This window comes from Myiozetetes cayanensis, unplaced genomic scaffold (assembly GCF_022539395.1).
Source record: "Myiozetetes cayanensis isolate MyiCay16 unplaced genomic scaffold, myiCay2020 scf28, whole genome shotgun sequence".
In the NCBI taxonomy this organism is placed as follows: Eukaryota; Metazoa; Chordata; class Aves; order Passeriformes; family Tyrannidae; genus Myiozetetes; species Myiozetetes cayanensis.
In genome coordinates, this window is record NW_026087499.1 from 4,775,521 (window position 1) to 4,792,071 (window position 16,551).

General features: G+C 42.3%; 2 protein-coding genes across 2 annotated transcripts; both read left to right on the plus strand.

The window, feature by feature from the left end:
• The first annotated feature begins 5,854 nt into the window (after window positions 1-5,854).
• LOC126643882 (arylacetamide deacetylase-like 4) lies at window positions 5,855-9,272 on the plus strand. The gene is made up of 4 exons (XM_050322618.1): window positions 5,855-6,037; window positions 6,414-6,630; window positions 8,108-8,171; window positions 8,498-9,272. Exons 1-4 carry the CDS (start codon window positions 5,855-5,857, stop codon window positions 9,270-9,272), a joined length of 1,239 nt encoding a protein of 412 aa, XP_050178575.1.
• A 1,888-nt stretch (window positions 9,273-11,160) lies between these two features.
• On the plus strand, window positions 11,161-15,269 carry LOC126643884 (arylacetamide deacetylase-like 4). The gene is made up of 4 exons (XM_050322620.1): window positions 11,161-11,337; window positions 13,189-13,405; window positions 13,757-13,820; window positions 14,561-15,269. The coding sequence occupies exons 1-4, from the start codon at window positions 11,161-11,163 to the stop codon at window positions 15,267-15,269; spliced, it is 1,167 nt and encodes a 388-aa protein (XP_050178577.1).
• Window positions 15,270-16,551: the final 1,282 nt, after the last annotated feature.

Genomic DNA, 16,551 nt, shown 5'->3' on the forward strand with positions numbered 1-16,551 from the left:
TCTTCAGTGAGTTACACTTGGAGGCATGATGCAAAAATGGAAGCAGGGTGAGGATGCAATTTTACTTACAGCCAAAACTTCTGACTGTCTGTGCTTAAATTAACACCTGGAACACCCCCACACTGAAATTACTGTCACTCTTGTCAGGGAAATTTCCAGTTCTATCATTTACAAATAACATCCTCTGTACCTGATATTATTATATATATTTCCTGCCCCCCTCTGGCTTATTTAAACTATAACCAGAAGCAAAGTGCTGCAAACAGTTACATGAGGCAGATGTTCTGACACAAGACACCCCACAACCAAGGGAAGGACCTTCTGCAATGCTCTGCATGGCTGGGATTTATATTCTGCATATGAGCAAATAAAGCCTTGCAGAACAATATGAATGACATTTAGTTACACTCACACAGAAGAGTCAGGGAAAAGGGAAGTTTTACAGGGATCTTCCATGTGGCCTCTCTGAGTGAATACAGTGTGACTAAGGAAAAGACCCAGAAAATCTTTCCAATCTTCTCCTGGTTTCTAGGCACACAGCTCCACTGACACTGTTGAATTCTGCCTGGTTTTCATATGGGCAACCCATGCCACTAATGCTGAGGTGACAGCAGTGGCGCTTTGTCCATGAAGGGATAGACCAGTACATTCCTGACACTAAAATCCAGATCCAGTCAGGATAAGGCAAAGGCTGACAACTGTCAAATCTCTCCTGGGTATTACAACCCAAAGATGACGTGCTGAAGATAATACAGATTTATTACTTTTCTTAACCCAGAGAACTGCTGGGTTGTCGAGGAGTCTCTGCCTATGAAGAGCTTAGGAAAATATGACCTTGAGAAATAAGTTTTCTTAGATGGCACAGTTATTTCCCATCTTGACAGAAACAACTAGATCCTGCCACAGGGGAAGGTGAGGTGCCCCAGGTGATGATTCCCTCTGGAGTTTGCACCCTGAGTGAGGAGATAGCCCACGGCATGCTGCTCTCCAGGCAGGACTGGGTGTGGACAAGGCTGGCCCATCCAGAGGTGTTAACCCCAAATCCCAGGGACATGACCCACATTCCTTACCTGGTCTCTAGGCTTTGGCACAAAGGCACTCTATCACAAATAAGGGGGTCCAGGAACAGATCAAGGCACTGTCAAGACCTGTAAACAGGTGAAATGCTGGAAAGCTCAGTGAACTGGGAGGTCTTGCTGCCCTTTGTGCAGCTCTGTGTTACAGGAAGATGTTGATGGAAACAAGGAAAGGGAAAGTGAGTGGCCCTGCATCGTTCCATCAGCAGGTGTCAGCACACACCTGGGTTTGCAATTACCTGGCAAAGCTTCTTGTGCTCTGGGCACACAGGGTGAGGACCTGAAAGGCATCACCAATCTGTGGCTTAGATTTAAATGTTTTACTGAACCTCTTGTTGTGTCTCCATAGCCTGAAGCTGTCTGTTTAATAACAGAGCACATTTTAAGCCCTAACAATTTAAGATTACCTCTTCCAAACCAATCAAGTGGTTTATTAAAAAGTCCACAACTGCAATTATCCTCTGCTTTGCTGTCTTCACCTCTTTGTACCACTCTGGTTAAAAGTCACATACCACAGAAAGAATTTTTAAAATGAAGAGGCAATTAGCAAACATTGTGAATTAATTAGCTATATTATTTATAAATAATTACTTTAAAGCATTTAACACTACTTTCTGCCTGTGATGCTCCTGAAATAAATAGGCATAATCTTGTAAACTGTGGCTGCTTTTATTGCTGTCAGTCTTCTTTCTCTGCCCATTACCCCAGCGATTCACTGTGCTGACGCTGCTAAACTGAATATTTGGAGCTCTGAGGCTCACACAAACCTGGCCATGGCAAAACAGGGGCAGTTGCAGTTGTTACATTTACATTCAAATTACCTGTGACTTAATAAAAATACATTCTGGTGTGGTGACCTGCCACGGAATCCCAGGTGGATGTTCCAGGGCAGCGTATTTGGAATCCATTTGTGGATTAGCTGAATGCTAATACAAGACATTTGTCATATTTTTATTTTTTTTTTAATACAGTGCAGCTTTTTACTGCAGAATTTGTTAGCAGCTGTTTAGCCTGTGAATCATTTGGAAGGGACAGACTTCAAAGAGTAACTCCAGAGGGAGAGAGGAAGGGCTAAAATAAAGATTTGGGGCAGACTAAGTAAAAGATGGCTTTCAGTCCTGGGTAGGAGCAAAACACACAGGGAGTAACTACTAATTTGGGTGGGGAGATGGAGATAAGAAAAAGGGAGGACACCGAAAAGGAGGTGGGAGGCAGAGTAAATGAAGGACATGGGATGAAGCAAATGCACAGAACCTTTAAACAACAGTATGGCAGAGCATGTAAATAAGCTGTAGTTTCTTAAAGCTTCTTATTGTCACTGTAAAAGGGCATATTAAATCCCCCTCACAGATTAGGAGACTCAGGCTTACATGTATGGAGAGGTCTGAAATGCTTTCAGTGATTTGTTTACATAAAACCAAGAAAAGAAATGTGTACTGAAGGGTGGCAAGTTCTTCACATGCTCTACTTTGGTAAAACCAAAGTCAGTTAAATTACTCTACAGGGTCTAATTGTCCTACTGAATTTCCTAGAGAAAATAATAATAATAATTTAAAAATATTTATATATATGTATGTATATATATATAAATATATAAATAAATATATAAATGTATTTACCAGAGTGTTTTGTTTTGAAAGGAACATTTAAAAATAAAAATAATAATAATAAAAAAGGACAGTATCAGAAGCTAGTATTGCTGGGCTTATTTTTTTTAATACATTATTTTTTCCTGTTTCCTTCCAGACAGTTATTAAGCCTGGCTGTACCTGAGGGAATCACTAGCTCAATCATCACAGTGACTCCTTTACAGTGCTTTAGTTACTCACTGTAGGATTTCCTGTGTTACACAGACAGCTCTGCAATAGTCACCTGCCTGCAGGGTCACTGTGATAGGAACAGCCTGCAATCAAAAGTGGAATGTTTCACGGTGTTCTGGACAAAAACCTGACAAGGAAACACATGACAGTCCCAGGACTCACCAGCACCATCTCCACTGACCCTTCTGCCTTCCTCGGTGTTGGCTTTGGCAGCTTTTGCTGCCTCTGCTGCTGAGAGCTGAGGGGAAAGTTGATGAGTTTTACACATCCTCAGCCTACAAAGCTGGGTGTGATTCCACAGCTGCAGAAGCCTTTGAAAATCCCGTGGGTTGAGCCTGGGGAAAACCAGCAAATATGGAATTTCTTTGGATAGGTGTTGTTATTGTACTTTAGCTTCCCATCGTTACTGTGACCATTGGAAATATGCTGAAAAATAAATAAGAGAGGAATTTTAGAATAGCTCTCTACTGCCAGAAAGAGAAGAAGCCTTTCTGTTTGGAAAGATTTAAGGTACTCATTTCACGGAGTGGATTGAAAGGCAATAAAATATTTTTTTGATAATTTAACACCTCAAAAACAACTGGGAGAAAATACCCACCAAAACCTCAATGATTGTTTTATAACAACGTGAGAGACTGACAGTGGTCACAGATATTCCTACCCATCCATCTGCAGGTGCAGGAATGGCTGACCAGACTGGAAATAGCTGAAATATCTGGAATATAAGGCACCAATATCATGACATAATTGTCAATATGAGCATCCCCAGAAGGATCAGGTAGCTCTCAGATCATGGGATTTGCTTGATTCTGGACAAACATGGAATTGCAGTAACAGGGCAGGGAGACCTGAGGTGCAAACAGCACAGAGGTCCAACCTGTTCTAACTGAGCATGCTCTGAATATCCTCTAAGAGTAACATATTAAGAGATTAAAACATGAAGATGTTATTCTGGAGCATTACTTCACCACCGTTTCTTTAGCAACAGGAAGGCTGTAATGCAGAGCTGAAAGATTTTTCATTCAGATTGCCACAACTGTCCAGCAGATTCCTGCTGATGACAACTGCCAGGGCATAGCATCAAAAAGCAAACAAACAAAACCAAACCATCCCTTTGTTAATTTAATTTTAAATTAAAAAAAAAGACAGTCAAGCAATATTGCTTCCACTGTGTCAGATCCATTAAGGTTTCAAAACAGAGATGGTGTCTGTGAGGTGTTTTGGTTTTGATTAAGGGTGATTAACTGTTGACTCACTGAGAAGGTGAAGAAAAGTCTTGTTGCCAGCAGGGTGTCAGCAAGAGCTCGTGGAGCCCCAGCAGACAGACCTGTGCTCTTTGGTGTGGAGCTTTCATAATGGGAGCTGATCCCTCCAAATATCAGGAGTTTAACTGGCTTTGGTTGCCTTTAAAAGTTTCATTTACTGCCACTGAAGTACTAAGTGCCTTGAGGAATTTATTCTTCTTGATCAGAGGTGCTTTTGAAAGCACAAAAGCTGCCTCCTCTGAGGATTCAAATATAAGAAATCATCGAGAAGGCTGAAACACGGTATTCTAAGGTGACCTCCACGTGGGAATTTATTTCAGGATATTTGGGTTGAAGGCACAGACATCAGCAAGAAGCACTTCGTAAGATCTGGGCTGATCTGACAGGAATATATGGGAAAATAAATAACAAAACCCCACTGGCTGGGCTGGAATATCACAGTACATAGAAACCATTTCTAGAACTGATAACCACCAGCATCCCTGGGCTGTCCCAGCTGTGCTGCAGAGCCTGTGGAGAGCAGTGAGAAGTTTAGGACAGACTGAGCCCTGGTCATAGGGACCTGAGCTTGGCTTCAGCACTCAACATAACTACCCATATCCTAAATTTGTGTGAGGGAAAGGCCCCAAATCAGCCAATCTCAGCACAGAGAAGGCCCTTACTGTGAGCAGCTGATGACCTGCCTATTTCCCAATATCTCACACACATCCTTATCCCACACACTGTGATCTTCACAAGCCAATGTTGTGCAAATCAGCTGTCGGTACTGCTTTGATTTAAATCAATACTTTGATTTAGCTGCCAAAACTAAGGACTCATTCAGTTTTCAGACTGGAATCCCACTTTAAAAGCCAGGACACTAAAAGGGTTTGTGAGCTGTAAATTTTAAGTAGTGTGGAAAACGGAATTCTAGTAGGAAGAACACAAACCAGAAAAATTATTTCACCAAACAACTGCCACCAGCTGTAATCATCCCTCACCAATACACCTGTATTCATAATGCCTCTACACTGTACTACAAACAAGAATTACAGTGAATATAAAACTCTGAGGGTGTAGGTAATGAAAAGCTTTTACCAGAAATAACAGTGTGTCTGGAGAGACCTTCCTGTATGTTAAGGCTTGCACTGATTTTATGCACTGAGCAAATGCACTTTTACATAAACCAGAATTAAAGCATGACTGTGTCTGTGCATTCCCCTATGAAAAAATTTATAAAAAAATGTGGATTTGACTATTTTTATCCTCAGAGAAGTATATAGACACCTTGATGAGAAGTGCAAGTGGCCCCACGTCACTAAAATTTAACACTGCAACAGGAACTTCCATCCATAATGAAACCAACAAACCAAATCCACAGCAAACCAAACAATCTTCAAATCAGGGCCCTCTGAAAAATAATTTCTCCTTGTTAGTGAAGAGCTCATGGTATCAGTTCCATGTGCCTTGAATCCCACCTTTTGTAAAGGGTACAAACCTCCCCCTGCCCTCTCCTCGGTGTCAGGAAGTGTTGCCAATAGTATCATTAGCAAAAGAAGGGTGGAGAAAATTGCATTGCATTGTATTGCAACATTAATAAACTTTTTATTCCTGCATATGACCTGAGCTCTTAGTCTCCTGTGAAGACACCTCAGACACACTTGGAAAGGGGGCTTAACACGGCAGAGATTTTTTTAGTGTTCACTGGAGTGAAATGGCATCTGTTTATACAACTTTAGCAATTATAGGAATGATTTATATTTCTCCTGTTCTGATACCAGCACTGTTTTTGGTGGGGGTGTTATATGATTTTTTCAATTCAGAACTGCCACCTGGGATTGACCAGCCTCTAAAGCTCCGTTTTTTCCATGCCTTGATGATTGCAGCCATGATCGTGGTAAGTCAACTTCCTTCAAACTGGGATTTCACTTTGCTTTGGGAAGGACAGCTGGGAGCTGGAAGATAATGGCTTAAAAAAAAGAAAAAGAAAAAAAAAAAAGAAGCAATTCAGCCCCCTGAAGCCTGTAAGCACTGATATATGAACCAAAACATGTTAAATTAACTCATAAAACTGATATGACTAATTCTAAAAGCTTCTTTGGATTTTTCAGTCAAACTGCAGCCACTTTTTGGTGGAAAACTGTTTCATATGACAATTTAAAGCAAGCATTTAGATGTATCCTGCACCTATTGAAGGGCATGTACATATAATAATCCTGTCTGTTCAGGAACAAGCCAACATTACTCCTCTTCTTCCAAATTCTTTCCAACAGGGCAAGATTTTGCAGAAGGTGGGGATCTGCAATGATTTAACTGTATTGCGAATAGTACTCGATGGAATACCCCCATGGAGAGACTCCAAACTGCTTATCAAAGATCTCAAAGTAGATGAGGTACCCCTGAGGATTTATCAGCCCAAAAGCCCACCCACTGGCAAAAGAAGAGGAATTCTGTATTTTCACGGAGGCGCTGGCACGTTTGGGAGCATTAGTAAGAAATGGGCAAGTTTTATTTTTCAAGTCGAATCCAAACCTCTACATTTTTACCTTCAGACGTGTCAGACAAGGTGTGCCCTGTCCTTCCCAATGACACCTGTCCCTGCAGTCTCAGTGCCAGCTGGAAAGTGTTTGTGGAATGAATAGTGTCACGTTAAGGGGAGTCACATCTCTGCTTCCTTTGGGCTACAGATCCAAGAGCCTCTCACTCAGCTGTCAGCAGAGGGACTCTGCTCTGCTAAGGCTACTCTTATCCTACATAAAATATAGAACATGGGTCCAAGGAAGAATTTAAAAAATACATTTAAAGAAAAAAAAAAAAGAATCTGGAAATATATTCCCATTCATGCAAACGTGGAATCCAAAGGAAGGGAAATACAAATAATGAATGAGCAGTTTGGGGAAGTTTGATTCTTGTGGTGACACACGATCCTTGACATTTTTTTCCAGAAAGGGAGACAATCCTTGTTGTCTCAGTAACTGGGAGCTCAGCTCCTGACTGCTCTGGATCCCCTTCTGAGCAACCAAGGCTGTCAGTGCTTTGTCTGGAAACAAAGGGCCTCTAATATGAAAATCTGGATTTCATTCCAGACAGGACAATTTGTAGGATTTAAATCTTTTACTGTTTCCAAGGGCAGGTCTGCACTAGCACTGTAATGGGCAGACTTCAGTTTCCTGGTTCCTTCACCACCCTGCAGGAATCTCCAGCCTAGGAGGCCTGAAGTCTGCAACCAGCAAATTAGCAGAAGCCACGAGGAACAGAATCAGTGAATAGATAATTATGGCTTATTCCTCAAAATCCATACACATGGCAGTCATGCTTCATGCACAAATCATAGAATCCCAGAATGGTTTGGGTTGGAAGGGTCCTTAAAGCTCATCCAGTGCCACCCCCTGCCATGGGTAGGGACACCTCCCACCAGCCCAGGTTGCTCCAAGCCCCGTCCAACCCAGCCTTGGACACTTCCAGGGGTGGGGCAGCCACAGTTTCAGAGTTAATGTCCCCAAATGGAAGCAGTGAATGCCAGGTTCAAAAGGAGCAAATAGAAATGGCTCTTCACACCTTTGGGAGCAAGGCAGGGAACCGCACGAAGCTGTTAATGTTAAAATCATGGGGTCAAGAAGTGGTTTGGGTAGTTCAGAGCAGAACCATTAATCAAGGGCATTAGGTGTAAAGACAGTTCCTGTCTCAAAGGAGTTCCCTGAGTCTTAAAATTCCCGTGTGCTCCTTATTATTTTATATTTGTCCTCAGCTTATGCTCTCCTCAGACACCTTTTGTTGCCCACCAGGTGAGAAGCGAGACCAGCCCAGACAGATTTCTGGGTTTCCCCACCATCCTCACCCGCTCTTGTGATGCCCCGACAGCCACAGACCAACAACCAGAGAACAGAAGTTCCTCACTGGTCTGTATTTACATTTCAAAAGGATATTTGATTTTCAAATCATCATTTCTGATAAACTTTCTCTTTAGGAGCCTTTGAAAGAATATGCCGCTATTTGGCCAAAAAATGCAACTCAGTGGTTGTGTCTGTTGGGTAAGTGTTACTTTTCCATAGAAGTATTTATGGGAATACAGCTCTCAGTCGAAATATTTCTGAAAAATATGCTAAAAATATTTACTATTTTAGATCGTGCTCCCTATTTTTCACTTAATTTAGAATTGATTTAATTTAGAAACGTGCTTATAGGCAAAATAGCTGTAACACCATTAGTTTGGCATTCCAATCTACGCTAGCTAAAAAATTATAATCTTTAAAATTAAGAAAAAAAGGCTTGCATAACTCTCACAGCAATCACAAACACCACAAATCCCATGTTTATAACTCTGTTGACAACAACCACAACATCTTTGCCACTTCAGGTACCGTTTGGCCCCAGAACACCCCTACCCAGGGCAGTATTTCGACTGTCTCAACACCACCTTGTACTTCATGAGGAATTTAGAGGAGTACCACGTGGACCCTGCTCTCATCATCATCAGCGGGGACAGCTGTGGAGCTAATTTTGCTACCGTCGTTTGCCAAATCCTGCTGAACAGCCGGGATCTGCCAAAAGTGCGCGCTCAGGTCTTGCTGTACCCGGGGCTGCAGGGGCTGGATTTTCAGCTGCCCTCGTACCAGCAGAACGCGTGGGTGCCCGTGTTGTTCCGCAAGCTGGTCCTCTACTTCTGCTTCCGTTACCTCAACAAAGAGCCCACGGTTCTGAAAGACGTCCTGAACAACTGCCACGTTTGTGAGAGCACGAGGTGCAAGTACAAAAAATGGGTGAGCGCTGACCTCATTCCTGAGGAGTTTAAGGTCAGAGGCTACGTGCCCCCGACGCCCGCCTCGTATAAACCCGAAGTCCATGAAGCTATCAAGGAGATTTTAGCACTGACGTTTTCCCCACTTTTAGCTGAAGATTCTGTTATTTGCCAGCTCCCTGAGACCTACATTGTGACCTGTGAGTTTGATGTGCTGAGGGACGATGGGCTGTTGTACAAGAAGCGACTAGAGGACAATGGTGTTCAAGTGACCTGGTATCATTCAGAGAGTGGCTTCCACGGAATTTTAGCCCTTTTTGGCTATGGGATTTTTTCCTTTTTATCTGGAAAAAAGATAGTGGATAGTCTGGTGAATTACATAAACAGTTTATAGAAGTGTTTTTCAGAAGAACGATGCGAGTCTGGCATTATCCTTGATGAATTTATACTTGGCAAAGAATGTAAAACGTTACTGATTTAGGGTTTGGATTTTGACTGCATTTTGTACTTCCTAATTTCTGCCTCTGCAGTGACTCCCAAACAAATGTTAAGGTTATTTAAAGCACCACCATTCTAGAAAGCACACCAATTAGACCGAGATGCAAAGGTGAAGCAATTGGCCTATCCTGTTCCACTAAAACTCTGACCATTCCAGTATCTTTGCATGGCTGGCACTCACTGAAGGGAAGTGACAGGAATCTTCCTGGAGAGTCTTCAACTTGCCCAGAAATGCTGAAGACAACTGAGGTCTGCTCTGGCCCTGGGGAGACAGGAGGTGTTCATGGTATCAGATGGAGAACTCAGGTTCTATGAAGTTTTATAGCAGGCAGTGGAATTGCAGCCATGAATTTCATTTCTAGGGCTAATCTGCACAAAGAGTGCTCTAGAAAAAAAAGGGCAGTCAAAAGGAAGGGTCCTGTCTGGAGCAGAAGTCTTAAACTGGAACTAGAATGAGTTTGATTTTGTCTGGAATCTGAGAAATAATATTTCATTTTGGAACTTGGTTCTTAAACTGGAAGCCCTGAACTTCAGTGAGTGTGTTAGGGAAGTGCAGAGTTGAGATTTTTCTTTCCCGTAGCCTTTGTTTTACTTTCAGATTATCTTGTGCTCAAGGCTACCTGTTATGCTGTTTGTTGGAAAAGTTCTGAAGATCGTGTAAGAAGATAGAAAAGCACAACTTTATATTACCTGTGTTATCACTGTAATGCTGTGGCGATTCTGTGATGCTTTTAACAACCAAAAATAAAAGCTAGCACTGCAAACATTTGTGTTACAAGAGTAAGAGTTACATTTGCTAAAAACACTCAACTTCCCACTGGGAAAAAAATATGAAATTAATTTTTTATAAAGTTTTGTAACTAAAATGACATGGTACTTTCCCCCCATCGCTTACAGTTTAATTTTAAAGTAACAACAACAACAAAACCATTGCTACCTACTAAACTTAGATTCTTACCTCTTTCCTTTCCTTGGGAATTTGCAGTTTCAGTACACTGAAATTTTGTTTGAAGAGCTGCAGACTTAGATTCACAATTAATTAATTAATTAATTCTCAAGCACCATTTAAAGTACACCATCTCTACATTAGCACAATCCCATTCCTCAGCAAGAACAAGATAAAGTCGTTTGATTTGAAACTCTTTAATCACTGTTACCTTCATTTTATGCTGCACCTGGAGCACAGTGAGTTACTGAAGGTTACCTGCTACAAGGTCACCCAGTCATGGATCTGAACTTCCCCTGGCTTTTTTTTAACCATAGTCTTCTGCTAAAAGAAAACACAAACACTAAAAAGAACTGATACTGGGGGAATGACACAATTTTCTAAGTGCACCTTTCCAAAAGAGCACTGGGGGGGATGCATTTGGCTCTTTGGAGTGACAATCATCACAGGCAGGTTCCCAGCTCTGAGGGGACTCTCCTTCAGGTGGGTGTTTTACAGTGTCACAAACTCAAAGCACACAAATGCCCTGTGTCCATTGTCCACCTCCAACTAATTTAATATCAGTGCAGTTCATCCTCCCATCTAGGGACTGGTTTCTTGCAAAAATTCCAAAATGATGCTGGCATGGATCTGTTAATGAATCCACCAGCTTATCTTTTGTTTGATAAGGGGAGCGAGGGAGAAAGAAAGTGGGAGAGGGAAAGATACCTGCTAATGTATTTGTAAAGGGGAGGAGAGGGGTTTTTAACCAGAGCAAACAAAGAATCAGGAAGTTCCAAGCCAGGTATACCTTGGAAAGTCAAATCAAAGACATCTCAGATCACTGCTGTTCAGCAGAATGGCAGTGGTACTCACAGTGCTGGTGTTATTCGTAGCAGGTTTTGTTGCTGGATTTATATTGTTGGTCATGGGGGCGATTAATTTTGATTTTTCCAACTCAGAAATTCCTCCTGGAGTGAACCAGCCTGCAAAGCTCCGAATCATTCATATAATTTTAATAAGCACAGCTGTGGTGGTAAGTGATGAACCTGGTGTGATTTCTGGGGGAAGAACGGTGAACCTGTAGATTTTAAACTTAAAGCCTGCCTGGAATTAATTTCCAGAGAGGAGAGCAGGGCACTGCTGTCGTGCTGCATGTTGTATTTAGCTCAGCTTTGCTACAGAAACTTTTAGCAGACTTTGGACACTGCTCTGCTCTAGTCCAGTCCTGCCCAGCTCTCCTAAATGCTGCCCAACACAAGTGTGAGAAAGTCTGACTGTGCTTCTGCCAACCCAGCAATGATTTGATTTGATTGTTTGATGAGGGGTTATGTGTTTATTCTAAATATAAAATGAGAAACTGAACATTTCAAAATTGGCTTTGGGAAGGGGGAGTTCTGGTTGCACAAGTGACAAAAAGGAGGTAACGTTGCCCAAGAGGAGCTGAAGGAATCCTGTCTGCCCTAAATACATTTATGTAACTCCTGCAGCAACTAAGCAGGATTGGCTGATGGGAAATGAGGGGCTCTGGCCAGCCCAGCTCCTCCAGGTGAACCAGCCTGGGTAGGTAATCAGTCCCCCAAAGCTGCCCTGAACATCTGGTGATCTCTGCTGATAGAGGAGCTCTCTGAATCACAGGTATTTCCATGTACTGACAGATGCACAGGTGCTTTTGTGACGGGTGCTGTTAGATATGAGATACCAGAGGCTATAGCATATATTTAATTTAATTAATTTAATTAAACACCTCCAAGAGGGACAAACTATTTAAAATTCAAACAAGAAAAAAAAAGACATTCTGTGTCAGAAATATTCTAGATTATAGTGGACCATAGGAAAGAATTCTAGACAGATATTCTCATGCTTTGGCAACACATAGATTGTAATTAGAAAGAGATTACTTCACCTAAGCAGCTGGAAAAGCCAGTTCTCTTTTGATCATCAATCCACTGCCCACTTGTACCCTAAACCAGCATTATATGCTGCAATATAAACAACTGAGGGTGAAAGAAAACAAGCAAGAAGAATGTGAGGGTGAGATCAGGCATGGAGAACATTATAAATAGCTGGAGTCACTGAAGAAAAGGCCGTTCACAGGTAAATATATGGAGTCGTGACACTGTTCTGACAATCCATGCTAATGTGGATGTGTAGTAAGAAATATTCATAATAGAATAGTGAATATGATGAACTTGATCCAAATCTTCCTCAGGAGCAAAGTACTGGCTTGGCATGGCTACAGCAAGTATTTCAAAACAGAGGCTATGCCTTTTTTTTTTATTTATGCAAAGTTATGTTGGATCATATTCGATTTGTATTCTTTTCATCTCCTCATGCCTGGCACGAATATCCCCATGGCAGAAGAAGTTAATTCCTACTAAATATCTCAGAGTCTTCTTGTCAATACAGTGCACACACCAGTGAGACTTCTGAGATGAATCAAAAAGCAATTATCAAATATATTCTTAACCTAATCAAGTCTACTTTGGGCAAGTGTCTGTACCATAAAAATCAGCACCAGAACGATCGCTTTTGCTCTGGTTTCACATCTTCTGGGGGCAAGGATAGAGTAACTCATGAAAACCAATCTCCCTTTCAGTGTTAGATAAAGGACCCACTGAGAAAGCAGAGAGATCTGTCTCACCAGTCTGTTAATGCTGCTTTGTCTGGGGTTCTGGTCTTTGGTCCATGTAACTCTCTCACAACCTCCCCTGATGCTGCTGTTGCTCGTTCAGTTGTACTTTAACTGTACAACTACTCTGTTAATTTATTACTGCCCTAAAATTCGTGACTGAGATACCCTGAGTTTACTGTCCACACAGTTCTTTTACTTTGGAAAATAGAGAATCTTTTGAGTGAACTCCCTGTTCTCTTTGCCTTTGAACAGGGAAAGATTTTGGAAAACATTGGCATCTGCAGCCAGGTGAGCTTTGTCCGGTACATGCAAGGCAGAAAGACCCTGGGAGTGGACCCAAAGCTCTTCATCAAAGATCTGTGGTTTGAGAAAGTGCCTGTAAGGATTTACCAGCCTAAGGCTCCATCTGCCAGCCAAAGGAGAGGAGTTATGTTTTTCCATGGAGGAGGATGGGTATTTGGAAGCATTGGTAAGATATCTAAAAGAAAACATACTATAGTTTAGTGAAATAAATAAATAAATAAATAAATAGTAAAGTTGGTTGTTGCTTGATCTGTAGCAGTTACAAACTTTGAGTATAACCATAGGTGCAGTCTCCTAATTCTTGCTGCCAGAAGAAAACACCTGCTGTGCTTCATGGAGCTTTCCTTACAGACAAGGACAATTATATGAGGGGAAAAAATAATGAATGAGGGGGTACCAAAGATCTGAGGAGCTGTGCAGGAAGGGGAAGAGAAAAAATAGAGAGTATTTTCTTCTTGCAATTCTTTGTTTCTGGGGAAAAACCCAACCCAAAGCCACTCAAACCTGCTTCTTTCAGAGACCCACGAGAAGCTGTGTCGCTCTATCGCCAGAGAAAGTGACTCTGTGGTTGTGTCTGTGGGGTGAGTCTCTGCTCCTGCTGGTTTTGAGAGATTATTTCCCACAGTGCAGGTATCACCTTCTGTGTCCCCCAGTCACAGCAACAACCTTCCTCCGAGATATGTCAGGAGTGTGATTTACAAATTCACTCTGCTCTTCTTTGGAGCCACTGAAGATTGACTTGGGCTGTTTTCACTGTCTGACTGCACTACAAATAATGCTCTGGGGATATCTAGGTGGAAAAATGAAGTTTTGGATCAATGTTTTCAAATTCCAAACTCAAAACTGATTGTAAACAGATAGTAAGCCATATAATCTCCTTAATCCTTATTCAAGGAACCATACCCTGATGTTTACAGAAGCATGACATGAATGACAAGCTAATACATCATCAAAATACTGGCATAATGATTCGAATTGTGAGGATATAGTTGCATAACTCTGCCTAACAAAGACATAAACCAGAAGTATTGCCACTTGCTCCTGACCCATGGAGAGCTAAAGCAGAAAATAACTAAATGATTGTCAGTAAAACCTGCATATAGTTGGCAGCTGAGTACTCCTGTGTTGTTAAGGACCTGAGAGAAATCATGGACAGATGATATCATAACAAAATAATCTGCACCACCCAGGCACAGTTTATTGATGATCAGCCCGTAGAGACAATGAACATTCTGAGGTGATCAGGGTATTGCTGGCTGCAGGAACATTTTAAACTGGTATTTCCTTCTGTTAATTTGCTGTCCCTCTCTGTGTGTCCCAGGTACCGCCTGGCCCCTGAACACAAATACCCCGCTGCGTACGACGACTGTCTGAGCGCCACCCAGCACTTCCTGCACCACCTGGAGCACTACGGCGTGGACCCTGCCCGTGTCACGGTCTGTGGGGACAGTGCTGGGGGCAACCTGGCAGCTGCTGTGAGCCAGACCCTTGCAGGAAGGTCAGACCTCCCCAAACTGCGTGCTCAGATCCTGCTCTACCCAGCCCTCCAGGCCCTGGACTTCAATTTACCCTCTTACCAACAGAATCGGGGAGTCCCTTTGTTATTCCGAGAACGTGCTGCTTTCTATGTGTTACAGTACCTAAATGGGGATGCAACAAATCTGGAAGAGGTCTTGGAAGGCTCCCACATTCCTATAGACGTTAAATTAAACTATCAAAAGTGGGTGAGTCCGGACAACATCCCTGCGAAATTTAAGCTCAGAGGCTACAAACCCCGTGTGCTACTTGACTGTACCACTGAAGTTTTTGAGAAGGTGAAGAGATTCTGTGAGCCCAACCTGTGCCCTCTGCTGGCTGAAGACTCAGTAATTCAGCAGCTGCCAGAGTCTTTCATCCTGACCTGTGAGTACGACGTGCTGCGGGACGACGGCTTGTTGTACAAGAAGAGGCTGGAGGACAACGGCGTTCGGGTGACCTGGTACCACCTCGAGGATGGGTTCCATGGAGATCATCAACTCATCACTTCATAGCCACTGGCTGTCGTTTCCAGCCGGAAAAAGGGGTCTTGACAATGTAATAAGCTTTCTGAAAAGCTTATAGCAACATTTTTCTTCGTTCCCGTAAGAATTACCAAATTCCTGTGGTCTTTTATGCTTCTGAGTTCCATATAAGAAGTTCAGATAGGACAATTTGTTAAAAAGCAATTGTGCCAGTGTGAACAATGTAAAAGGTATTTCAAGAGTACTATGAAAGTTTCTTCTAGTGCTGTTTGAAGTATTCCATGCACAGCCTGCCTGTTTCAACGATCTGTTTGGACTCGACACTTGCTACTCTCTCAGTAAATATAAAAGATACAGTAAAATTTTCATTCAACATCTGGCCTGACCTATTTTATTCAGTTGTTAACTGATGGTTCCATTATTCCTAGAAGGGTGTGTTTTGGCAAAGGGGAAGGGCACTGACACTCCAGGGCTGTAATGCAGAACCTGTGCTCTATGCTACATGTAGCACCTGAGATGCCCAGTCCCCAACCTGCAGAAGATGTCTGTGGGTGACAAAAGACACACAAAAAAAATGAAGTTACAGCTGCAGCTGTCCCTAGCAGAGATACTCTATCGACAGCTTTGTTTAAATTACAATGGAGGAAATGCTGTGTTTTCCTATGTTTATCAACCATATGAGTATGCTGAAAAACTTGTGCTTAAATAGAATCCTAGAATCAGGGAATGGTTTGGGTTGGAATGAACATTAAAGTTCATCTCCTTCCAAGCCCCTGCCATGGGCAGAGACACCTTCCACTGGACCAGGTTGCTCAAAACCCCAAACACTCTAACAACAAAATAAGGCTGATGCATCTACTTTTGCAGAGCACATTAGTTAGGTGTTGTGTCCCCATTCTCTTTTTTAAATATCCCTGTTAAAACTATATATTCCAAACCACTTAAAGCATGCCCACGATGCAGGAAGCACTGTGTTGTGCCTGCAGGTCAGCTGCACGAGACAATTCCACCTCCACATTCACTGGCTCTGCTTGTAAATACACTTCATAAACTAGAACTTCATGCAGAACTCAGCTGCTGCCTCTGAACACTCACTCTTACCATCCACACTCCGAGTATTCTCCATAGGATACCAGGCCCTTTATCAATCCCACAATTACCATAAAGATAAACAGGATATTAAACACATTGACTCCTTGCCAATGTGAGTGCTGACCCATTGCACAACATCTCCAGGGACTTTAAAGTGTGTGGCATCTGCCAGATCTCTTGGAACGGGGACAGCTTGAGGGCTTAGTGTTACCTGAGAAAG